Source organism: Alligator mississippiensis, chromosome 5 (genome assembly GCF_030867095.1).
Source record: "Alligator mississippiensis isolate rAllMis1 chromosome 5, rAllMis1, whole genome shotgun sequence".
Lineage (NCBI taxonomy): Eukaryota > Metazoa > Chordata > Crocodylia > Alligatoridae > Alligator > Alligator mississippiensis.
In genome coordinates, this window is record NC_081828.1 from 46,373,712 (window position 1) to 46,400,180 (window position 26,469).

General features: G+C 45.7%; 1 protein-coding gene across 8 annotated transcripts in view; it reads left to right on the top strand.

The window, feature by feature from the left end:
- RXRG (retinoid X receptor gamma) overlaps positions 1-24,093 on the top strand; it is a 139,351-nt gene extending 115,258 nt beyond the window's left edge. For 7 of the 8 annotated variants that reach the window (XM_019500316.2, XM_059728312.1, XM_059728314.1 and 4 more), the window contains 7 exons: positions 9,016-9,176; positions 13,358-13,487; positions 17,416-17,548; positions 18,603-18,694; positions 19,924-20,010; positions 21,008-21,113; positions 23,621-24,093. In XM_019500316.2, the coding sequence (XP_019355861.2) occupies positions 9,016-9,176; positions 13,358-13,487; positions 17,416-17,548; positions 18,603-18,694; positions 19,924-20,010; positions 21,008-21,113; positions 23,621-23,768 (857 nt within the window). In that variant the 3' untranslated portion in view covers positions 23,769-24,093. The remainder of the gene's footprint in view (positions 1-9,015; positions 9,177-13,357; positions 13,488-17,415; positions 17,549-18,602; positions 18,695-19,923; positions 20,011-21,007; positions 21,114-23,620) is intronic. The other variant, XM_014596042.3, reaches the window with a different exon arrangement.
- Positions 24,094-26,469: the final 2,376 nt, after the last annotated feature.

The following is a 26,469-nucleotide window of genomic DNA, read 5'->3' on the forward strand; positions in this document are numbered from 1 at the left end:
AGGGGCTGGAGGGAGGGCTGTCAAGGCAGGAGCTAATAGAATGGAACTGATGTTGGGGGGCTGTCGAGTGTGGAAGGGCAGGGCTGGAGGGAGCAGCCAGGACAGGCCAGATAAGGCCAGAATTTGTGGAATGTGGGTTTGTAGGGGAGATGGAGGAAAGGGAAAGATGGGGAAGAAAGGGAAAGGAAGGGTGAGCGAAACAATAAACCATACAGCAGAGAATGGGCATTGTGATCCTTGACCTGATTGGTTTATCACCCTGCTGACTTGCTCCCAATTACTTGAGTAGAGAAACCACTAAAGCAGTGGCTTAATTCATCAACTAGGCAGCAAATCAATTGTGCAATGGGTCATTCAGTTGAGCAGAACATCAGTAATGAAGTAGAGGATCAAACAAACAGTCAAGGAATTAATCAGGTAGAGCTGAATAATTAGGCAGGGAATTAACAATGCAAAGAGGTCAGGAAAATGGCAGGTGTAGTGAAGAAATCATTAGGGCCAAGAATTCATTACACAGTGCACCAGCCTACATGACAGGGGATCGGGGTGATCAGTTTGAGGCAGTGAAAGAGTTACTGTGGCTACAAGGTGCAGAGTCAGTGGAGCTACTAACTGGGTGCTCTGAGGGATTAATGAGTGAATTACTGAGGCTAATTGAAAGAATTATGAGGTGAAGCAGGCAGGCTATGGGTGCTGGGACATCAGTAGCTAGAGTTAGGGAGAGCTGGGAACTAAGGCCTGCCCTTGCTTAGATGTTGGGAGGATGGTGGCCGTGGCTTCTGGAAGTATAGCAGGGATGAGGCACAGCTGAACCCTTGGGGTGGCTGATACTGTTGGGCACTGGGCCATATTGGGGATGATGGAGCCTCACTGCCACAGGAGGATTCCAACCTTCAGCATTTGGGGGATGCACAACTGTTGCCACACATACCACACAAGTAGTGTATTTGGCCTACACCAGCCCTCAAGCCACTTGTCCTGGGGAGTGCTGTGTGCTGTGGTTTGCACTGGAATGGAGCAGTCCCTGTGCTTTAGGAGAACAGGAACTGTAACTGAGCTAGAGTGTGTGTCCGCTAGGGGAGGATTCATGCCACAACATACCCAACCTTGCATACCAGGCCTGCAGCCAGGCTTAAACCAGCCTTTAGTCAAATATCCTAACAAAGGCCTTGATCCAAAGTTTACTGAAGTCAGTGCAAAGATTATTATTGCCTTCCATGGGCTTTGGATGGGGTCTTTAGCCAGCATCCATTCACTATGTGTTTTGTTTTCAGCCAGCAGCGCAGTGCTGTTTGCTGCACTTGGGGGAAAGAAAGGAGGCTTTTAGCTTCAAAGCCTCTAGCTGCTCAAACAGGCAGCCTGTAGATGGGCATTAGTAAGTGCTCACTTCCATTCTGCTGCATACTCAGAGGAGCTCTTAAGTGAATGGCAGGTGCTAGTTGTTGGGCATCCAAGTACAGGAGAGAAAGGAGCAGGCTGCCCTTTAAGGCTTTCATAGCTCTGAGAAAGCACTGATGTTTGATTACTCCTCTGTGCACATTTTAAAAGAAATGCGCACAATGTCTGCAGTTGCAAGTGTAAAGGTGAGTCCATTATTAGATGAAGGATGTGGCAAGCCATGCTGCTCTGTTTTTACTGAGGATGCAACCATGGGAGTGTCTGCATTTTGTTTACTTTATTTGTGTTCCTCTTTTTAAACAGAAGAGGTAAAAACTCTTTGCTTTTGCTCTGAAGGGCCCTTCTCTCTGGTTCTGAGCTTGTGTTTGAAGATGTGAACAGTTCAGGAGCAGGGGCTTCCTCTTACTGCTTTGGAAAGTGATTCAAGTCGCCCTGTATTTCTTCAGAACTATTGAACAGCACAAGTCAGCTTCTGCTCTAATGACTCTCTTTGTAGGAGGACTTCCCTCCATTCTGTCTTCAGGAGTTCCCTGCCAACAGTGAGGATGAGTGCCTTTTAAAGGAGTTGTGAACAGCAGATCAACTTCACAGGGTGCCTTCTGGTGAAAGGAAAAGACTAAGCCATATAGGGTATATACAGTGTTGCACAAGTGACTGGGAGCAATATAGAATCATAGGATTGGAGGGGACCTCAAGTCATCTAGTCCAACCCCCTGCCATCTAGTCATGGAAGTCTTGCATCAGATGTCACTTTTGCCTCTTTTTTTTTTTTTTCCTTTTGGTCCATTAGAATACAGTGACTGCCCTTTTCCCAACTGCTTGCCTCCCTGTTCTCTTCCTGTCTTGGGTCTTTGTCCTCAGTGATTGCAGCCTTCGTGATGATATCTAATAGCAGGTATATCTATATTGTAATCATAGCAATGGACAGAGTAGCTGTATCCAAGTTCATCTAGGTAACAGATGCAGTCTAGCTGTGGCAAGACAGAGCTGGCAGAGGCTACAAAATCTTTTGAGAAGCTGGATAAATTAACACAAAGGTGTCCAACTTGCACCCAACTTGCAGCCTGCAGGCTTTTGCCCAGCTGCCACCCCTCCACTGCTCCTGCTGCTGCTGCCACTGAAGTCCCTGGCCTCTCTATCCCTCCTCTGGCTTCTGCTTCCTGCACCTACTCTGGGGTTGGGTGAGAGAGCCTGCAAGGGCCAGGGACCTGCTTGCATGGCAATGGAGGGCTCACATGGCCTGAAGCCTGAGAGCTTATGACTCAGGAGATCATGGCCCACATGGCATGCAGTCTCTGGCCACTCAGAAGCTGGAGAGCCCTGAATTAGCCCACATTGTGTGCCATGCTGCCACACATAGGCTGTTGCCAGTATCTGAGCTAGCTCAGTTACATCTCCTGTACTTCGCAGTAACTGCTGCGGACAGAATTGTGATGGCATTGTAGAAATAGCCTTAGTTTTCCTCTGCCTTGAGTAACAGAAAGGCCTCACAGAAATGGATAAGGAAGTTGGGAGATGGGTACTGCTAGGGCAGGAGCTGTATTGGGCTCACCCCAGCAGTTATGCCGTTGGCTGTGGCTCTCAGGCAGCATTAGGAAAGAGAATGGCTAGTGAGTCGGTCAGGACCTGTAGGTTATCTCTACTCCATCCAGAAGGCTGGCAGTGATGCTATAGCCCTGAGACAGGGAATCTCTTCCCTACTGAGGGGAAGCTTGCTGCTACTTTGGTTTTCCTAGCTCTGCATGATGTGGAGGAAGTGGGGAAGGGGAGTGAGTCTGGGATATGGGCGAAGACCTGCTTCTGTGGTAGTCAGCCCTGCTCATTGCCTCTGTCCATTAGCTACCTGTGTCCCCTTATTTGGGTGGCACATCCTTACTGAACCTGTCCTTGGGCAGTCAGCTGAGACGATACAAAGGTGCTGCTGGTAGCACAGCTCCATCCCTTTTGGGGTACTTCACACCCTCAGGGAACATGCAGAACAGTCCCCCCTCCCTCCCCAGTTCCCCATGCTAAGAGAGTCAAATCCTAATGCTAGTAAGCTTTCCTTAGAGCACAGCTGAGACTGAGGTTTGACTGGACTTTTAGGTCTCTCTGCTTGTGACAAATGTTAATGATGTTCTATTCCAAGAGCTTAGTGCAGGCTCAGCCAGCAGGAGGTTAGAAAATGCCAATTGGGAGTCGAAACCTAATTCCCAGCCCAGTTCTCAGTTCCAACTGAGTGTGAAGTGATTTCAAAGAGCTAGACATCGATGCTGCTTTCTTATAAAATCATGATAATTTAAACACCGGGATCTCTGCAAAGACAGCCTGCACAAGAACCACTCTCCATAGGATCTGAGATTGCTGTAGCTTTTGCACCAAAGCTTCAAAAAGTTCACAGCAATAACAAAATAGGAAGAACTTGAACAAAAGGCCCCAAAGTACCCAGATGCAGATTCTAATGGGTCAGTGGAAAGTTCCCATAAAGCATTAATAAATAGTTTCGTTGTGGAACTGGAAGCTGTGGATGGTGAATTTTTATGTGGATGGAGCTGACCAGGACTTGGCCCAAACTCTCAGATCCTTTCATTTTCATTATTTATTAATTGCACTGTGGTTGTGCAGGGAGGCCTTATAGGCACACAGGTGGATTTTAGCCTAAACAGCTTGTGGGGGAAGTTGGGAGCGAGGTACTGCTAAGGCAGGGCCTGTGTTGAGCTCACCCCAGCAGTTATGCACTTGGCAGTGGTTCTCAGACAGGATAAGGAAAGAGAATGGCTGGTTGGTCAGGATCCATAGACTATTCTCAACTCAAGTATAGTTAGGAGATGAGAGGCAACAGGTGACTAAGACCAATAGGCAGCACCAGGTGTAACCCAGAAAAGGTTATAGGTAAAATCCTGACTTAGAAGACAAAGGACAGCCCAGTGGTTACAGCCTGCATTGTTGAGAGTAGGTCTTCATTCCTACTCCACGAGACATCCTATGTGACTCATAAACAATGAGGGCCAGATTTATAGCAGTCATCTTTTCCCCTGCCAGCAAGGCTGGACTGATCTACAGACAATCTTTACCTGCAAGGTCCTAGGACAGAGATGAAGGTTTTTAATAGATATGGCCTGCCTCTGGTCTGAAGAGTAAGAAGAGCTGATGCCTTCCTAGGAGGGGGAAGAGTGATTCAGTGGTTAGGATGTTAGCCTGGACCCTAACAGGCAGCCCAGGTCGGGTAATTGCCTAGTCGGTCACATCTGCCTGGGGTTTTGACTGGCAGCCCAAACCCAACTAAGGACTAATGCCTCTGCTGTCTGGGCCTCCTGATTGGCTGCTGGGAGAGCTGCTTCCCCATTTAGCCCCAGCTGTGGGATTGGACTCCAGGTCAGCCAACTGTTTTGATCAGTCTATTCAGTAATCCCCTCTGTTCCTGTGCTTTCTGGCTTTTGTGGTGCCTGACCCTGCTTGGCTCTGTTCTTGAACCCTGGCTTATGGATTTTCCCTTCGATCTGGTAACTTAGGCATCTGATTCCTCAACACTGACCCTGCGTGTGTTTTGGACTCTGCATTTCCCTCTGGATTTAGTAACTTGTTCTCAGGCTCCTGAAACTTGAGCCAGCCTGTTCTGTACTCAGCCTCTGGATTTTCCTTTAGATCCAGTAACTTGGTCCCTGATTTCTGCCCCATGATCAGGTCTGTAATTTGCCTCCTACCATCCTCCAAAAGCCTAACCACTAGGCAAGACTGCCCACAGACCCTGAGAAAGATGGGTTCAGTTCTCTGCTCTTCCACAGACTTCCTGTCTGGCCTCAGACAAGTCACTTGGTGTCTGTGCGCCAGGGCCCCATTTGTAAAATGGGAATAGCAGTACAACAATGGACATTGGTGAGGCCTGCTGCATTAATGACTGTAAGGTACTCGGGTGCCAGGGGAGCAGGGGTACGTTAGTATCCAAGATAGAAAGATCTAAATGATAACTGATGAAAACTTTTTCTGAAATTTAGACCATGACCTTTCAGGGCCAGATCCTCAGCTCACATAGCTAGCCATAGCTCCATTGACAGCTATTTCACACAAGCTGAATCTGTAGCTCTACAGTTGTTTTGAAAGTTTCATAAAGTTTATTTTAAAAACTCCTTTATCCAAAAAGACCTGTGCATTTCTGAGCATCCAGGGCTCAGCTGAGATTGACTCTCCCTATCTCAAAATACCATGAGAAATATATTTCTTAGCCTGATTATGCAGGGCCAAGAAAAGCACAACGTTTGGATAAGGCTTGGCTGAGCATCTGAAATCTGCGGTGTCTTTCAAAACCACATTGTCCAATGAATCTTTTTGAGGAATGTCCATCACTAGTAAAAAGATTCTAGCATTATCAGGCACTTAGTTGGAAATGACCTCAGGACAACATTTCCCTTTATGTATAAAATAATTTTAGATGCTTCCAAGGAGCTCTCTCCTGACGCATTGAATTAGATGGTGTCAGATTTAAGCCGTGATCAGAATTGATGCATCAGGGCAGATGTGATAGAAAATAACTCTAAGTGTAAACACACAGAAAACAACCAGATCCTTCAGTCCCCTTGTAAAAGCACTATTTATTTGCATCTCCCTTACCTATAAGGGGTGTGGAATATCAGGAAAAAAACCCTCGTTCTGCATATTTGTAGTTAGAGAATCAAGTTAGAAATAACAACCAGAGGTGTCTGAAAAAACAAAAAAAATGTTTTACAAAAATAAAATAAATTCAAAACTTGTTTTCATTTTGCAAAATTAAAACAAGAAAAGACTTTTAAAATTATCACTAAAATATACATTAACACTTGAATTAAATTATATATATTCTGGTATTCAAATTATATATATATGCTGCTAAAAAATTAGTGTCATCTTCCCCCTCCCATTCTTCCCCCATTTCTTCCCCTTTTGCCACATTAAAAAAAGATTACTAGGGGTTTTTTTCACTTTTTTTTTTCCCCCCACTCTAAATTTTCAAAAGTTTGACTTCAGGAAAGTTACAGAGTAGCAAAATCAGTGTCCCATTCATCCTGTTCCTGCTCTGTAAGTTTCCCAAAGCTGTGGAAGTTTTGAAACCTTAAGGGCTGGGGGAGAAAGGAGGAGGAGGAGGCAAGTTTTGCCTAGTTTCCACCCAGAATCATCTCTCACTTTGGATTGACTTGGAACACAGCCGTGGAACTACTCCATGTTCCCACTGGACTTACTCCAGAGGCCCAGCAGGTTCAGGGTTTAATTGCTGACATTGAACTGGCTCTAACTAACAGTAGGCATGACCCAAAATAAAATAAAAAGCCAACCCTGGCATTTATTCAAGACTCAGTCATGAAACTTTGTTTCTATAAAGTTTTCATTTCCCTTCTACTTGTGTCTCTCAAAGGCACTTTTACTCCCCATCACTGATGTTATTTCAGCAACGTAGACTACAGTGTAGTCCTTTTGAGCATGTGAATGCTAGTGTCCCACTATGCTAATTGACACAGTGGTAAATAGGTGACTTGTCCGAGGTCATTCCTGAAGTCTTTGGCAGAACAGAAAATTGGACCCCTGTGTTTTAAATCCTAAACAAAGATGAAGGGACAATTTCTTACGCTTGTGCCTGACCAGAGTATTTCATCTGCAGAAGTGTTCCTCCACTGTAGAACAGTATATCCAAGTGTTTGGTAGCTATCAATGACAGCCAAGCTTGCAGAACAGGATACAGACTTTCATAATGGGAGGGGGCAGACTGGTGAACAAAGCAGGCCATTATACAGGTCACTTTCAGACAGATGTTTATGAACCATCTTCTTCCTAAGCCTTTGCTTTCTCCATTCCAGTTACTATTTGCTGGTCTCTTTCTGAGTACTTGCGGTCCCTTGAGTACAGGTTGAGAACCTATGGTAATACAGTATGTCTGTGAGATGGTGTAACAGTCGAGAAATAAACTTCCTCAGATGCTGCTAGGTGACATTTGCTCTTAGCAGAGACTCTGTTAGTCATGGATCTTGGATCTGAAGCTGAATACCTTCACATTGCAGGGATGGCCAGACCCAGGGTTCTTTTTGACACCCCAGAGACAGCTTTTCAGTTCTGGGGATTTAATTTTAGCACACTACTACTTGCTAGCTGGGAGGACAGTGTAAATTGCGAGGTGAAACAGTGATGGGTGTTGAGATGGTCTTGAGGCAATCTAAATCCATAGAGAAAGAGATGAGCAGGTTGAATTTGTATGGGTACCAGTAACAGTGCAGGTAAGTAAAAACTGCTGCATTGCACTACAACAAGCTGGTGCAGCTACCTTGACGGACTTCCTCATTGAATCCTGGATGTTTGGAAATGTGTCATCTTCTATCTTCTTCTGCTTTTGCTTGATCGGGGGTTGCGGGCCAGTGTGCTTGCACTGCCAGGCAAGAATACCAGCATGCTTCTTTAAAATGATGGCTCATATTTCACTGACCTAGGTTGATTCTTTTTTCCAAGGGGTCATGACCATGCAGTGTTTTAGGGAACAGAAATGCCCCCAAAATTGAATCATTTTTTGGAATGCTTCCCTTTCCTGTCATGCATACACAAGATTAAGCAAAAATCAACAACTTTGAGTGTTCAGATAAAAATGAAATTTTAATCCAAATCATGCTTGGATTAAAAATTGGCAAAACCAAAACCCAGAGTGATCTTGGTTTGACAAACAAAGGGCATAGACATAAGATCACATACTGTTATATCATTTACATTGGGGGGTTTTTGGTCCCTCAATGTAAATTATACTCTGGCCAGTGTATAGACATGAAGCTCATCCTTGGGTAGCAGACTATAGTATAGGCTACTAGTTCTGTCTTGCCTCTAGGTAACAGGAGACCACATAACAACCTGTTTGTCTTGAGCAAAAGGGAACTCTGGGGTAAGATGACGGATGGCCAATAATAATTCTCCATCAAATTATGTAAAGTTACCTCTCTTTTAGGGAGCTACAGCATCTTTACTACATTTTTGCTGTGTTGTAACGGTGACGACGTCAATATAAACATGTTTTCTGTTCAGGCCCTCAAACCACTCCTGTTTTTTCCAGAGTCATAACAAGGCAGCTAGGTACCTGGGGCAGCTGCAATACACAGAGGCAGTGACAGGATCTGGATGCTCTTCTGCTTCCAGTGCAGATGTGCAGCTGTGGCAGCAGCAGCTTCTATTTTTCTATCCCCCACTGAGTTAGTACCTGGAGCATCTGCTCTGATTACCCTGCCTTAATTATGCTACTCCTTTTTCCCACCAAAAAGGCCTGATTCCTTTCTGCCTTGCCATACCCAAAGCCATTTTAAATTGCTGCATGCCCCAGGTGTCGGAATGGTACCATTTTGCACTCATCTTTGCACTGGTATATGTGTACACAAAGTACAAAGCTGTAATGAATTAGGCCAATAATGTTTCCTTCTGAATTACCAGGTCAACAGTGGCTAGCATCTGATGCCCACCTTTTTATATTTCTATCCTTACCATCAAACATGCTCTGAATAGTGGGAAGGGTTTTCTGTGCTTTGATCCCAGAGAAGAGGGGATCAGTCTGTCCTTCATGTACAATGAGCTAGAAAGATGGGGAAGCAATCTGGTGCCAGCATCCTATGTGGTACAGAGGCATGTTCTCCTGTCTTCCAGCTGTGCAAGAGGAGCGGCAGAGAAGCCGAGAGAGGAGTGAGAATGAGGCCGAGTCGACGAGCAATAGTAACGAGGACATGCCTGTGGAAAGGATTTTAGAAGCTGAATTAGCTGTTGAACCAAAGACTGAATCATACAGTGACATGAATGCGGAGAACTCGGTAAGCATTAGTGTCTGCATGCTGGGTAGTTTTACAGAACCCACTTACAGAGGTGAGAATGTCCCACCGTGCATTTAAAATCAGTAGCATGGAACATAAATTCTTAGACATTAGGGCTGGAAGGGACCCCACAAGATCATCAGGTCCAGCTCCCTGCCCAAGAGGCAGGAAGTCAGCTGGGGTCAAATGATCCCAGCAAGAAGGGCATCCAAATGTTTCTTGAAAGCATCCAGAGTAGGCACTTGCATCACCTCTGGGGGGATTCTATTCCAGGCCCTGGGGATTCAGACAGTAAAGAAGATTTTCCCTATGTCCAGCCTAAAATGGTGTTTCAGGAGTTTGTGACCATTGGGCCTTGTCTTCCCTTGGGGTGCTCTGGTGAACAGATGTTCTCCCAGTTCCTGATGTACACCCCCATATATACTTATAAGCTGCCACCAAGTCACCCCTGAGCATACACTTTTCCATGCTGAACCCATGGCTCTTAGCTTCTCCTCATAAGGCCTGCTCTCTTGTCCTCTACACATGTGTGTGAATCTCCTCTGGACCCTCTTAAGTTTCTCCACATCCTTTCTGAATTGGAGAGCCCAGAATTGGATACAGTATTGCAGCTGCGGCCTCACCAAGGCAGAGTAAAGTGGGAGGGTGACTTCCTGGGTCTTGCTTCAGATGCATCAGTAGATACAAGCCAGAGTTTTGTTTGCTTTGCCTGATGTGGTATTGCATTGGTGGCTCATGTTCATCTTGTGATCAGTTGATGACCCCCAAGTCTCTTTCAGTCATGGTGCTAGCGACTGTAGCACTGCCGAGCCTATAAGTGTGATATTGGGTTGTTTCTCCTGAGGTGGAGCACCTTGCAACCTCCGTGCTGAACGTCATCAGGTTTTGATCCATCCACCTTGCAAGCCTGTTGAGATCAGCCTGAATCGCCAGCCTGTCCTCTAAGGTGACCACACTTCCCCATAGTTTGGTGTTGTCAGTGAACATAGTCAGTCCACTTCTGACACCAGAGTCTAGATCCATTATAAATGGATTGAAGAGTACAGGTCCGAGAATGGAGTCCTGGGGGACACCACTGGTCACCTTGTGCCGTGTTGATTCAGTTTCATCAACTATCACTCTCTGGGTCCATCCACGGAGCCAATTCCCCAGCCATTGGACTGTTAGGTTGTTGAGGCCTCAGTTCCCCAATTTTACCATGAGGACATCATGGGACACCAGGTCAAAGGCTTTCTTGAAGTCCAAATATATTGGATCAACCTCTTCTCCTTTGTCCAAGTGATGCATCGCCTGGTCATAGAAGGAAATGAGATTGGTCGGTCAAGGCCTACCCGCAACAAAGCCGTGTTGGCTCTCTCTCAGCATGTTGCGTTCTGTTAACCTGTTGTTAATGGTTTCCTTGATTATTTTTTCCAAGATCTTTCCAGGGATTGAGGTCAAACTGCTGGGCCTGTAGTTCCCCAGATCTTCCTTCCACACTTTCTTGAAAATAGGCATCACTTTGGCCCTCTTCCAATCTTCAGGTATCTCGCCTGACCACCGTGAGTTCTCGAATAACCTTGCCATTGGCCACACCATGATGTCAGTCAGTTCCTTTAGTGCTTTTGGGTGCATTCCATCTGGGCCAGCTGATTTGTGGGTGTCCAGCCGCTCAAGGTGTTCCCTCACAAGATCCATGCCAGTGATAAGTGTATGTTCGCCCTTTTCCTGGTGATCCTGCATCTTGTCAGGCAGAATGATCCCCTTGGGCTGGTGGAAGACCGATGCAAAATAATCGTTAAGGAGATTTGCTTTTTCCTGGGTGTTGGTTATGAGCTGCCCTATTTGGTTTAGTCAGGGTCCAGTGTTGCCCTTGTTTTTTCCCCAATTTCCCCCATATCTGAAGAAGGACTTTTTATTGTCCTTGATTTGTGTAGCCAGTTTCAGCTCAGTTTCAGCCTTGGGTTTCCTAGTTCACTCCCTACAGGTGTGGGCCAGTGCTGAATACTCCTCCTTGGTGGTGTTTCCTGTCTTCCATCCTTTGTAAGTTTCTCTCTTTAGACACAGGAGGTCCGTGAGTTCCCTGTTGAGCCAGAAGAGTTGTCCAGCCTTTTTGCTATTTTTTCTATGGGCTGGAATGGACTTCCCATGTGCTTCAAGGATCACATCCTTGAGGAGCAACCACACTCGTGGACTCCCCTCCTTGTCACATTATGGCCTCTCAGGGCCTTGACTACTAGCCTCTGGAGCTTGTGAAAGTTGGCTTTCCTAAAATCGAGGACTTCTACATTGCTGATTGACTTGCCAGCTTTGTGGTGGATAAAAAAAAATGATCAACTTGTGGCCACTGTTTCTCACCTTGCCTTCAATTCTCAGGTCGCTCACTAAATCATCCCCTTTGACAAGTACCAGGTCCAGGAGTGCCTTGCCTCTTGTTGGCCTGTAGACTCCTTGAGACAAATAAAGCTCATCAATGCATGTGAGGAAGCATTGCCACTGATTGGACTTGGCTGAGTGCTCTTTCCATGAGATGTCAAGGTAGTTGGATTTGCTCCTGACAACCACGCACGTAGAGCGTACAGCCTCAGTCAGTTCCATAGCGACGTTGTGGTCAAGTTCTTGCTTCCGATTAGGAGGCCTGTTGTAGACTCTTACCATTTTATATATCCTTCACTATGTTCCCCCTGTATTCTTACCCAGAAGGTCTCAAGTCACCCTCCTTGGTTGCCAATCTCCACCTGTAGGGAAGTGTACTGCTCCTTCATATAGAGAGCTATGCCCCTGTCCTTTTCTTGCAGCACGATCTCTCCTGTACTAGGTATACTGATCTATAGCTGAGGTCCAGTCATAGGTGAAATCCCATCAGGTCTCCATGTATCCCTATGAGATGGTAGTCATTTCTGTTTAGCAGAAGGGCCAGTTCCTCCTGTTTGTTGCCCAGGCTCCTGGCATTTGTGTATAGGCAAGTGAGCCTGCCATCAGAGGCCCTAGGCTTCCTTGCACTCCTAGAAGAGCCCTGTCCCTGGATTGGGGTAGGAGTGAGTTCCCTTGTGCAGCCTGACCTTCTGATTTTTGTGGTTGACCGTTGGTGGGCTTGCACTGATGATTGTCTGCCCATCCCCTGGCAAAGTAAGTTTAAAGCCTGGTCAACTGTTATTTTTCCATTAAGGAACCAACTCTAGGGAGAAGAAAGGGAAACCAGTCAGTGGCAGCCCACAATCAAAACAAAGTAATTGCTAATTAATCCTGGAAGGCTCAGCAGAAGATGGAGAAGGAGTTTCTAACCACTAGTGAGCTGTTATGGTTGTCAGGCTGTTTAGTAGGACTGGCCATTATCAGATCCTTTTTTTCCAATGACATTTTGCATTGAAAGTCCAAAGGCTAATTTGAACACTTTCTTTCTTCTCCTTCTTTTTTTTTAAATCTATTTTGATCAGCCGGTTTGTAAAAATAACATTGAGAATAGTTGTGTGAATTATTTTCCTGTTTTCTGACACCACCTCTGCTGTTTTAATTGGTAGATGACCTTTCTGAAGTCTAGTTACAGCTCTAGAGTCTTCTACTAGTGTGTGCATGACAGAGCTTGGAGCCCAGGGTCCTATTACTTCAGGATCCATGAGGGTGTATGAGATATTGTTGGAGAGCTCTGAATTTATTGCCTGATTTTCCTGAGTAGGAACAAAACTGCCATAGCTTTGTGACATGACCACTGCAGTAGGAATTGGACAGAGACTTTGAATCATTTGACCGAGGACATTGAGCAAACAGGAACAAGTTGCCATTAACTATAATAGGAATACAGGACTGAAAGGGGCCTCTTTAGTCATCTTGTCCAGCCCCCTGCATTCATAGGGTGTTTACTTAAGGATTTCCCAAAATTACCGCACATGACTACAAGGTACAGAACCAGAAACATCATGCAACATACCGTAGATAAAAGCAGGGAAAGTGAGGACTGGATACATAATAAATTGTCTAGATTTGAACCTGCAGAAGTGCATTCCAGAAGAATGAAAGGGAACTGTATGGCTTCAAATATAGTGCAATTCTTCTAAAAGGTAGATTTAATATTATACTATCACCTGGTGGGATATTTATCTTCAGGGTGGAAGATAATTGTTGCTGGTTCTTATTGAGCTGAAATTCTTAATGGCATGTTCTCTCTTTTCCTCCCTTCCTGTTTTACCCTATTCCTCCTTCAGACGAATGACCCTGTCACTAACATATGTCATGCAGCTGACAAGCAGCTCTTCACACTAGTTGAATGGGCCAAGCGAATCCCCCACTTCTCAAACCTAACACTGGAAGACCAAGTGATTCTTCTTCGTGCAGGTAAAACTTTTGGCACCCTGCCTGTCTGAATGCTATTGTGATCTTAATCATGGATTATCCCTTCTTTGCTTCTTATTGACATGGAGATGGTGTCAACTGATTTATTGGGAGCCAGGGGTGCTCTGTGTTATTTCTAAAACCTCTAGCACTGACTGCATCCACATGTCACAGCACAGTTACTGTGGTGTCATTTTGTCCCAGAAGATTAATCTATTATGGCTATGTTAAGTCCAAAAACAACAGGGGCTAAGTGCATGATGAGCCAAGCTTGCAGTTTAACAGACTAGTGAAAACTGAGCATAGGCAGTAGACTACAAGCCTCTTTTTGGGGTTACTGATGCAGGCTTTGAGAGCACTTCCAAGGTATTCAAGGTAAATACAAAAGACCTAGGTCAAAGCCCATTAGAATGGGAGTACTGCTGTCCCATGCTGCTACTTGATAGTCCTGTGTGAAGCGGCTAGTATTCGCTTCAGATTCAGATTCGGCTGATTCAGGGAACAGTGATTCAATTCAGTGATTCGAATCACTGTCCCAATTCAATTCAGCTGAATCTCTGAATCAGCCAAGCCAGGTCCGTCCCCTGCCCCTTTCCCAGCCCAGCAATGGCTGCCTCGCCCACCCCAGCTCCTGGCTCTTGTTTAAAAAAAAAAAAGCCCGTACTCAGCGAGTGCACCCGAGAAAGCCCCTAGATGGCTCCTGCTGACAAGTAGTGATCCCTGCTGCCCCCCACTCCCCTGCACCATGTGCGGGGCTTTTCCACAGCCCCCACCCCCCCAAAACCCTGAGGCCACTGCAGGAGCGGTGAGTCCCTGGGCTTTTCTTGTTTTGTTGGTTTTTGTTTGTTTTTTTCCTTAAAGGGCTGGAGCTGGTCTGGGCACGGCACCTGTGGGGAGGCTGGCAAAGTGAGGGGGGGGGTCAGGGCTCATGCAGAGCCCCCCCATGCAGTGGGGGGCAGCAGGGATTGGCCCCCGCCCGGCAGCACCCAGTGAGCACCAGAGCTTTTTTTAAAGTACCGAGCTGGGGCCGACCGGGGCAGCCACTGGGGGGCTGGGGGAGCGGGCAGGCATCCGGGGGGGAGGGGCTGGCAGGGGTCCCCCCATGGTCCTGTCCCCCGCCCCTAGTACTTACCAGCTCAAAGTCAGCTGCAGCTCCCTGCTGCAGCCACCATGGACTGCCCGAATCATCAAAGCCTCCAAATCTTTTCATAGTTTCATAGTTGGTAGGGTCAGAAGGGACCTGAGCAGATCATCAGGTCCGACCCCTGCCATGGCAGGAAAGAGTACTAGGGGTCAAACAACCCTGGCTAGGTGTTCATCCAGCCTCCTTTTAAAGACCCCCCAGGGTAGGAGCCAGCACCACTTCTCTTGGAAGTTGGTTCCAGATCCTAGCTGCCATGACAGTGAAGTAGTGCCTCCTGATGTCTAGTCTACATCTACCCTCTGCTAGCTTGTGACTGTTATTTCTAGTCACTCCTGGGAGTGCTTGGGGGAACAGGGACTCCCCTCAATGCCTGCTGGTCCCCACTGACCAGTTTGTAAACGGCCACTAGATCCCCCCTCAGCCTTCTCTTGTGAAGGCTGAACAGGTTCAGGTCCCTTAGCCTCTCCTCATAGGGCCTGCCCTGCTGCCCCCCGATCATGTGGGTGGCCCTCCTCTGGACCCTCTCCATGTTGTCTACATCCCTCTTGAAGTGCAGCACCCAAAACTGGATGCAGTACTTCAACTGCGGCCTAACCAGTGTCGCATAGAGGGGGAAGATCACCTCCTTGAACCTGCTTGAGATTTGGAGAGCTTTGATTTGACTTGGACCTTTTAAATTGGTCCCCTGATTTGATTTGGATTCAGAGATTCAGTCACAGAATCGGACCGAATCTCCTCCAGATCAAATCACCACCTGATTGGTGGGTTACAAGAAATAATGGCCACAAGCCATCGGGGGTTACAAGAAATAATGGCCAGAAGCTAGCAGAGAGCAGATTTAGACTAGACATTAGGAAGAACTTCTTCACAGTTCGAGTGGCCAAGGTCTGGAATGGGATCCCAAGGGAGGTGGTGCTCTCCCCTACCCTGCGGGTCTTCAAGAGGAGGTTAGATAGGCATCTAGCTGGGGTCATCTGAACCCAGCACTCTTTCCTGCCTATGCAGGGGGTCGGACTCGATGATCTATTGAGGTCCCTTCCGACCCTAACATCTATGAATCTATGAAGCTTTGCACAGCCCTGCTACTTGAGCATGACTCAGGCTTTCTACGTTCTATTAACCTTTAATTTAAAACACATTTTACTTGTCTGTAGGGTGAGACCTGAGGGGATCATGAGATATGAGTCATAGACTTATAGATTTCATAGACATCAAGGTTGGACGGGGCCTCGCAAGATCGTTGGGTCCAGCCCTCTGCCCAAGGAGCAGGAAGTCATCTGGGGTCATATGATCCCGGCAAGATAGGCATCCAAGAGGTTTTTTTTGTTGTTGTTTTTTAAAGGTGTCCAGAGTAGGGGGGAGTCTACTTCGGACTCTGGGGACTGCAACAGTAAAGAATTTTTTCTTATTTTCAGCCTAAAACAGTCTTCCAGGAATTTGTGACTGTTGAACCTTGTCTTCCCTTGGGGTGCCCTGGTGAACAGACATTCTCCCAGATCCTGGTGTACATCCTTTATATACTTATAGGCTGCCACCAAGTCCCCCCTGAGCCTTCGCTTCTCCAGGCTGAGAAGTCCCATGCCATCAGGTTTTGATCTGCCCACTTTGCGAGCCTGTCCAGGGCAGCCTGAATTGGCAGCCTATTCTCTAGTGTGGCTACACTTCCCTGTAATTCGGTGTTGTCAGTGAACTTAGCCAGTATACTTCTGACACCAGAATCCAGATAGTTTAATGTATTTATAAAGAGTACTGGTCCAAGTACAGAGCCCTGTGGGGTGCCACTTGTCACCATGCTCCATGTTGATATGGTTCCATCGACCATCACTCTCTGGGTCTGACCACGGAGCCAGTTCCACAGCCATCAGACCGTAAGGTTGTTGAGGCCACAGTTCCCCAGTTTTACCATGAGGATATCATGGGAGACCAGGCCAAAGGCTTTTTTGAAGTCTAAATATATGATATCAACCCCTTCTCCTTTGTCCAGGTGATGCATCACCTGGTCATAGAATGAAATGAGATTGGTCAGGGAAGACCTACCTGCAACAAAGTCATGTTGGCTATCTCAGAAGGTTTTCTTCCATTAGCCTGTTGTTAATGGTTTCTTTGGTCCTTCTGCTGTTAGAAAAAAAATGCTTCCAGGCAAAGGGTACACTAAAATACTAGGGGCACAATCGTACAAAAAAAAAAAAAGCAAACTTTTTAGGGCTTAGGTTTCCAGGTGTGATCCTATTCTACCGTCCTCCAGTCCCTGTAAAACTCTTAACACAAGGCAGGTAGGTCCTCCTGCTTACTGCTTTTTATGACTTAGTCTTTGAGCCAGGAAGATGATGTGTGACAAAAGTAGGCATATTAATGGTGTTTCAAGTATTCGGGCAGAATAGAATAGGATCCCACTTGGGCACTTAATCAGTCGTACAGGATCTGGACCCATGAATGTGTTGAAACCAATAGGGTTGTTTACATCTGTGTTTCAAGTTCTGCACCTCTGGGGAGAATCCATTCACCTTCCATTTGTGTGAAGTGGTTTCAGGGGGTAAATTGGATCTTACACGTGTGTACCCTTATTGCCTGGAGTAAGCTCAGGTTACCCTCTCCTGCCCACTGGCCTGGAGATGTTGCTGCTCTATCCCTTTTCTAAGCTCAGTGACAAGGGAGGACAGAGAAGCTATCTTATCCACCACTCCCACTGCCTCCTTGGCACCCTCCTGTAAAGGGACAGGAGCGTATGTTTCAGGGGGAGAGACTGGTATAATGTGCTCTCATGTCTTCTGCTCCTTGTTCTTGCAGGCTGGAATGAGCTGCTGATTGCATCTTTCTCTCATCGCTCTGTGTCTGTGCAGGATGGCATCCTACTTGCCACTGGCTTGCATGTACACCGCAGCAGTGCACACAGTGCTGGCGTGGGTTCTATTTTTGACAGGTATCTAGCCCATCACTTCACCCCCAACCAGTACAAGGCCACTCTTTGAGGCAACTGGCATGCAACTAAACCAAAAGCTTGCTTTATCTTCACCCTACATGCCATTCACAGAGCTCTGTCTCCACCTAGCCAGCTGGCAGCCCACTAGATGGCAGCAGGAAGTGGTGCAGAAGAGAGCTGTTGGGTTGCTCCCAAGAATGGGTAGCCCATATTACGAGACTAAAAGTATGTCTATACCAAGTTTCCAGTACATCCGAGCAAGAACACCCCATCTTTCCACTCCTGCTTGCACATACCAAACATGAGGAAGACCCTGCAAGATTTGAACCTGTGGCAGGATTTTGCTGATGAGATGCATGCGCCACAGAAAGACTTGAATTTCTATGCTGAATTGTAACAGGGACAGGTTACAAACCAGAAATCCTTTATGTTGAAACTTGACTTCAACTCATATAATAAAGTATAATTTATAGCCCAAATGGGCTCTGCCATCTTCACCATGTGATGGTAGTAGCTCTGTGTGTTAGGAGAAAGGAGCCAAGGCTTCCACAACTTAGATACCTCAGGTTAGGCATCTAAGTCATCTTTAGGTACCCAAATAAATGGCCAGACTTTTAGAAGGGAAGATTATATTTGGAGGACAAGGAAAGGGAAGCTCCCAAAATACCTCATCCCAATCCCTTCCCATATCTGGCCACCATTGTGGTCGAGATGGAGCACTGCATGCTGAGACTTGTCCCCTCCATGGGCTCCCTCCTTAATAAAGAACATTGCAGCTGATGGCAACTTCCTTCCTACAACAGATATGTGAATTTGATAGGCTCTTATGAACTGCTAGTGCCCACCTCCCAGCTGGAACACCACTGAGTGCACCTGCCTAGTGCAGTTATTCAAATCAGCACAGAATCAATCACCTAGGAGACATGTGAGTGTGCTGCCAGTGTTGCTCAGCAGTTTGCCTTCCTGAAGCTCAGTATTGGTGCATTTAACCCTAGATGCAGACCTTGCCATTCATACACTCTGACAGACTGACTGTTGTGTCTCCTCCATGCAGAGTTCTGACAGAGCTAGTATCTAAGATGAAAGACATGCAGATGGATAAGTCTGAGCTGGGGTGCCTGCGAGCCATCGTCCTGTTTAATCCAGGTGAGCTTTGGTTTTACCAGACACCCAAAGGACATGCTGGGAGCCACAATCAGAGGATTCTCTTATTGGCTTTCAATGATATCCCGGGAGATTCCTTTTGGATAGTTGTGCATCTCCTTACCCATTTGATGATGTGTCTGTGAATGTATCAAGGGAGTGGAGGGGTGTAGTAGACAGGTTACAGTATTTTGCTCCTGTTCCAAAGGAGTGAATTCAAGCCTTGCTCCAGACTTGTGCTGAACAGAAGTGGGATGGTGGGAGTTCTTGTTGTCTCTTTGGGCTAGGAGCCAGCAAAAAGCCTCAGGCCCTTCAACCCAAATAAGCTAGAGGGGGAGAACATAAAGCTAATATATCTGCACTTTTCACTTCTCCAGTGCTATGACAGATCAGGGAAGCATATTGTCATGGCATGGTAACTCTTGCCACATGTGGCAACTCATGATAGGGAGGGATTGGGAGTGTGGGGCATGATAGCATAAATGTGTGATAAATTGCTGTGAAGTTTGTTGCAAAGGCTCATTGTTTCTGAGCATTATTCCCTTGGATTGCCATAGGGAATGGGTCAAGCATTTAAGAATTCCTTATCTCTGGGTCCTATGCCATTTTTGACCACTGTATCTGACCAACAATTTTAAGCACTTCGCAAAAGCAGTCAATCCAAGAACTACAATTTTTTCAGTGATACTGTAAGGAGCCCACCTAATAGCTTATTGCCAATTCCCTGTGTAGTGCTGCCAGTTTGGATATCTTGTTTGGGTATTTTTAAGTGAAACTTTTTCATTTATTTTTTTCATTTCAAAACTTTGTTTTTTGTACTTGTGATCACAAAGGTCTAGATTCTGGAGGTCCCTTCCAGTTCTATGTCCCTAAGATACTTTACTTTTTTTTTAAATGTAAAAAGAAACCAAACTAAATGTTTAATTCTAAACTAAATGTTGGTTGCTGGGGGTTTTGTTTGTTTGTTTTCTTCTTTTGAAATGACTGAGCTGAATGGAGAATTCAAGTTGTTTGCACAGTACACGCTCTCACCTCACTGAAATTTCTGCAGAAAATGAACTAAAATCATAGAGAAGTAAGACTGAAAGGGAACTTGCAAGCTCATCTAGTCCAGCCCCTTGTTCAAGACAGAATCATCCCTGACTAGACAATCCTAGCCAAGTGTCTCGGACTAACTGCTCCCTGGGAGCATGAAATGGCACTGGTGTGAAACTTGGTTATGTTCTTCAAAGCGGATGTCTACCTCTGTGCCTCCCAAGCCTTGCTCTGGAAGAGGGCCTTTCCTGGATGCTGCAAGCATCATCCCCAGCTGCAGAAGAGTAGGTTGGTTTCCATTCCATCACACTGTGGGTTCAGTAGGTGGCACTTCATCCTTTCTTTGTCTTATTTATATGGAAGTATATTGACCTTACGTAATGCTGAGTCTGTTTTCCCTCCAGAGCCTTTCATCCCCCTGGACTGTAGCTCAGTTCTGTCCCTCTCCATGTGACTGTACAGTGTATGGAAAGGGACAGAACTGAGCCACTGACTTTACAATCCAGGGGGACGAAAGGCTCTGGAGGGAAAACAGACTCAGAGCATTACCCAAGGTCATGCAGCAGGCCAATGGCAGAACTGAGTATGGAACCTAGGTCTCTGGATGCTTTAGCCACTAGCCTGTATTACTCCTGGCCAACTCTGAAGCCTGTGATTTGAAGTGGCATAGCGCCAGCTCCTCTATTCTGCCCATGGATTCTTCCCTGCTAGAATAGTGCCATGGTAGCTGTGGGTGCAACCCCATCAGTCTTTAAAGTTCAGAGCGATCCAATCTTACAGCAGATATTGCTTTTTAGGAGGGAGTCATAGATGCAATCCCCAGACGAGCAAACATTTTTTATAAGATAGATCCTGTGGGGAATATGCAGCATGCACTCATACTATGTTAAACAGTACATTAAAGGACAAGTACATAGGTTGTAAAGTCAGATGCTCCCAAGTGAGGAAAAGCCAGGTACAGTTGTGATTCTGTACCCTGGTGTGCTTATTCTGGGCACTGAATGAGGCAGAGATCCTATGTGATCATAAATTAAGGGCAGGTTTATAATCCACAAGGATCCCAACAAAAAACAGGATCACATTGCTTATGTGTATACACAACCAGGGCCCGTGTCTTCTTTGGAAATGCTAGGTGGAACAGAGTCACTGTTAAGAAAGTTGGCAATGGGAGAGAACTCCCACACTTTTTGAGAATATGGTTCTTTTTGCTCAGCTCGTAACCAAATGAAATATTAAACTTCAGTTATGCAGTGATTTCCTTCTTGCTTCTCCCTTCTCCAGATGCCAAGGGCTTGTCCAGTCCCTCTGAAGTGGAATCACTAAGAGAAAAGGTCTATGCCACGCTGGAAGCATATACAAAGCAGAAGTACCCTGAACAACCTGGCAGGTGAATACAAATTAGCCCTGTGCCATTTCTCTGTCTATAGGAGATGCAGGTGGGAACCTCCTGATAGGTACAGATTGATCAAATTGTCAGTGATTACAGGTACTAAGTGCATCCTTGCTCCTGCTACATCATGAAGGGGGTTCTATACAGAGTTGGTTGGAAGTTTATTTTTTATGATGAAAAAAGTTGATGGAAAACTTTTTCCATCAGAATTTTCAGTGGGAAGGGCTTGGGCTCTTCTTAACAACAATAACAAATTCAAGCCCAAACCTGCTGAAGATTGGAGGGGAAATCCATTTTGATGAACTTTGTTTTTCCTTTATAGGCTCTTCAGTTAATAACATAAATTTTCAGAGAGGATGAGGGAGTTCCCACAAAGCAAGCCAACAAACCAATCAGTTTGTCCACATCCTAATTTTCTGTTTTTTTGGGGGGGGTTAGAAGTTTCAGCGGGAGATTTTCCACCGGCCTTAGGTCCACATGCTGCTTCTTATAGGCAAAGACCTCAACAGTGAATCAATGCAGGAGGCTTTACCTCTTTACCTACCCTGAGAGGCTGTGATGCTATTGGCTATCTGTGGGGAAACAGAGATCCATGTCCTGGCTCAATTTAAACAAGCCAAAAGTCTGGCTCGGACCTCTATAAATGAAACATGGCACTTATGAGTCTGACTCCCATTGTGTTACCCACATCCTCTTGTGCCTCTGTGAAAGATTTATGATAAGGGGTTTAAGTGGCACTTGTAATTAAAATACGAGTGGCTTCATGTTTCCGTTAGCTTAAAAAAATAGCAGCATACCAACAGAGATGGACACCATTCAGCAAAATGGGCGCATTCTCTACTTATGAGATTTGATTCACCACTCCCTGTATCTGGTTTCATCATTCAGACCTGGGCAAAGGGGGCATAAAATGTTATCATGTGTGGATCTGATGCAAAATCCATTGCTGTGAAGGCAAACTTTGATTGACTTGACTGAGCTTGGATCAAGCCTCAGATCAGATACGTGTAAATGGCTACACAAGACTAGGGAAACCACAATCCCAGGCCCGGTGGAGCGCACTGAATATCACGTATATTGTAACTGGGTTGCAAAGTCCTCTCTTTCCAGTAGTTTCTTCCTCTCATGCAAGCAGCAACTGAAGCCTGTTGCAATGAAGTTGAGTGCTGCCCAAGCTTTTTCCTGTGCTGTCCAACACTGCACTCTGCTGGCTGACTGAGAGAAATGGCAGAGTATGAGAGTATCCACGTGTTGTTTTAAGACTCCTTAAGAAGCAAGGTGCTGGCACCTGGCAGTGCTGCTGCTATTTTTGGCCACAAAGTCAATGCTGCAAACAAGAAATGTGCATTTGGAGGGTGTGGGGGGAGAGTAGAGGTTAGTTGGTAGCAAATGTGGCCACATATGGTCCATAAAACAGAGGAAAATGGATAGTAAAAATTTTGCTAATGGGTTACAAAGCTTCTCTAGGGGCCATCAATTTTTAAGCAGATTTCAAGAAAGATTTCAATAGCATGTTTTAGCTCCTAGGTTACTAGTTCAAACCCTGGTCAAGGTTGGAAGTCAAACAGTTGTTCCTGGATAGCCTGAAAAGGACAGATAAAATATTTCTCCAAAACATGCACTTTGTTCCCAGGGGGGGTGTGTGTGTGTGTGTGTGTGTGTGTGTGTGTGTGAATTTGCAGGGTGCAGATTGGGATTTGGAGGTCCTACTGTAACACGCAATATATCTTCTGTGGTCCTTGACAATAGTAGGTCTTCCTTGGGGTGGTCTTAGCAGATAGGTGTCCACACCACAAACTGTGTGCATGTGTGTTTGTTAAATCTGGAAAGAAAGTGGATCCACCTTCCAGGCATCATGAGGGAACCTGATCAGCCCCTTGAATTTTCCTGGAAGGTCCCAGTTAGAGAGAGCTTTTATACAAGACACACAAGTGTTTTGGGACCATGAATTTCTGATCCCTTGAAATATAAGCAAATGTCTCTGGCATGAGATAATATTATGGAAAAGGAATATGCAGCTTGAGTATCAGCACTGCAACAGTGGGGTGTTTGGCTGGGGGACAGTCTCCTGAGGGAAGCCTTGTGTTCCCCTTTCAAATTAAAACTAATCGGAGCAAAACACCGACTGGAGCATGTAAAGGGGCTGGGGGACAGACCTGCAGCATCAGGGAATGGCAGTGTGCATGTGCGGGAAGAGGCAGTGCAGTTCAGCAGAGACTGCCTGGTGTGAGCACTTGCTTGCAACAAAAGCATCATCTGGGCTATATTCCTGGTTCCAACACTAACTTTCTGGTGACCTTGGCTGAGTCGCTTCATCTCTCTGGTTCCTCATTTCCATTTAAACTGTAAGATCTTCAAGGTAAGCTGTTTTTCAATATGATTATGCCTGGGGCACTGGGTACCTAGCACACTGGGGCCCATAGCCAGGTTAGGCACTGCTGAAAATCAAATAATAATGACTTCTGACTCTCTGACTTCTGTGGTTCTATGGAACATTTTTCCAGGTTTGCCAAACTCCTCCTCCGACTGCCAGCACTGAGATCTATTGGGCTGAAATGCCTCGAGCATCTCTTCTTCTTCAAGTTGATCGGGGACACGCCTATTGACACCTTTCTCATGGAGATGCTGGAGACCCCACTCCAGATCACCTGATCCTTGTTGCTGGGAAAGAGATGGTACAGACCAGCTTAGGATATAATGGACCCTGTCTGCTCCTGCACAGCCTTCTTTCCCTTTCCCCATACTATGACAGCTCATATTACAGAGAGAGGCTTTCTGATTCTTCAGCTCTTTCTAGGTGGGAATTTTTGTACATAGGTCAAGTGATGCATCTAACCTTTCCCTTGCCAGCTGTAGGATCTCTTCAGAACACTAACATGCCATTTCCCCTGTACATATATCATCAGTTTAAATTATTTTTTCACTTTCAAAAATAAAAAGGAACAAAATAAAATAATATATAAGACATCAGCACTAACCTGAGACTGGGGCTTATTATTGTGTTGCATGATGGTCTATTCTGCAGAGTTCTGGACAAAGAGGGGGTTTGAATAGCTTGGGGAATAAGATAGACAGTCTACTTAGAGTCAAAGACAATCATTTCAGATTACATGCAAATCAGTTTATTTGAAAATTGTTAGCAGCATGTTCCTGGGGGCAGAACAATAGGTACTCGGGACACCTGGGTTCTTTTTCTGCCTCTGCCACTGACTTGTGCAATATTGGGCATGTAATTTTCCCTCTCTGTGCCTCTGCTTCTCTTAACAACACCTCTGCCCCTCTAGATTGTGAGCTATTTGAGGAAGGCAGTATCTTTTACTAGTGTTCAATGCTGATCAGAGCAAGGTGAAGATTGGGATTTGGAGGTCCTACTGTAACACACAACATATCTTCCATGGTCCTTGACAATAGTAAGTCTTCCTTGGAGTGGTTTTAGCAGATAGGTGTCCACACCACAAACACTCTCCCCTCTTTTTTTCTCCAGCAGAACTTCCAAGTATTTTACTACAGCATCACTTAGAGACACCAACTGAGATCAGGGCTTTAAATGGCTACATAGTGAGAGGTTCAGGAGGCCTTGAACAGACAGAGAATGGGAGACTAATCTTATTTGTACAAATGGGAGACTGAGGTATACAGAGTAAATGACTTGTATTTGTGGCAGATCTAGGCAACCGTTTTGCACTCAAAACCATTCCTTAGCTGCAAGAGCATCTTTCCTCTTTTCTATTGGGGCCAATGGAGACTAGATCTTCCTGCCACCTTTCTGCTGGGAGGGTGAGAAACTCTCATGGAACAGAGTGTAGGGCACTTGCACAGTTTTTGCATATTCCTAATTTCTGCTTCTTCAGTCTCTAGCTGGATGGTACCCAAATTTCTTCCAAAAATGAAATGAATGTCTAGCCAGGTGTGGGGATGCTTGGGAGTTGGTCCTTGCTCTGCTCCCTTGACATCAGTCTCCGAGTGTGATGAGCTGATTTCATTTTTCTTGGCAGGCCCCTACCGATCAACCCAGAAAATGCATAGGCTAGGATGAAATTGCACAACAGAGCTGAAGGGATGCCACCACATTACCCTGCTCTTGATGCTCACACTCTAAGAATCCCGCAGGTCTCCCATGGCTTTCCAGGAAGGCCTGTAGAGCCCATGGGACACTTGGCATTCAGCAAAAGGACACGTGTAAGTGATAACAGTGCCTTCAACCAGCTCCTCTCCACTTGGGACCTGTGCAATACTCACTCCTTTCGAACTTCAGCTGAAAAACCTGAGGCAATGAACAAAGCCCATGGGGTTGGAACATAATTGAGGCTTTGGTGTTGCTCTCATCTCTCCTGCTCTGTTCCTTTGGAGCAGGGAAGGACTTTTTGAGGTGTTTTGCAATGAAGATCCTAGGTTTGTCATGGGGTGTTAGCTCACTATGATGGTATGTGGGAGGTGCCAGAGTAGATTTTCTTATCCATCTTCCCTGTGCATGGACTCTACTACCCAAAAGGTTCCTTCTAGTCCTACATTCCAAACAAAGTTTATGTCTGCAAAGTTAATACCACCTCCCATCTATCTACAGCAAAATCAGCAAATGACAGCAAAATGGAATTGGTAATGTCTCGGTGAATGCTATTGCCTGGTAGGGATTCAACCTGATCTCATTCATCATTGAGCAACTCCCTGTTCATTTATTTGGTGGTTTCCAACACTCAGGAACAGGTTTAATCATATTGCTTTCCATTAATAAATGCCACTAACTCCAGTTTGTCACTGTTCACCTGCTTTGGTCCACTGAAATGAACTCATCTGTTCTCAGCTGGAAACTGGTCAAAATTAATGCTGCTTCACTTATAGGCACATGGTGAAACCAGCTGGCTGTACTGTAGATGGGAGGCTCAGTGGGTACTGATGGGATATGATCCAGACCGTGCCGGGACAAGAAATATAAACCTGCCAACACATTTCCACCAGTTCCACAATAACTATACCCCACAACAGAACCTTCACCATCCCTGGATCTTACACCTGCACCTCCAGGAATGTAATATTTCTCATCCAATGCACCAAATGCCCTGATGGAAAATATGTAGGATGAACCAACTGTGTACCAGAATGAACACCCACCAATAATTTGTCAAAGACTAAAATATCCAATTACCTATGGGTACCCACTTCTCACAAGACAATCATGCCCTCTCTGATCTCATTTTTAATCCTCAAAGGGAACTTACAAAACACCTTTCATAGACAAGCCTACCAAATCACTGCATAAATCTACTGGATACAAAAGAACACCGACTTGACACATTACAACCTGCCTAACATCTGACACATCAGGTAACCTGCCTTAAGCTGACCACTTGCATTC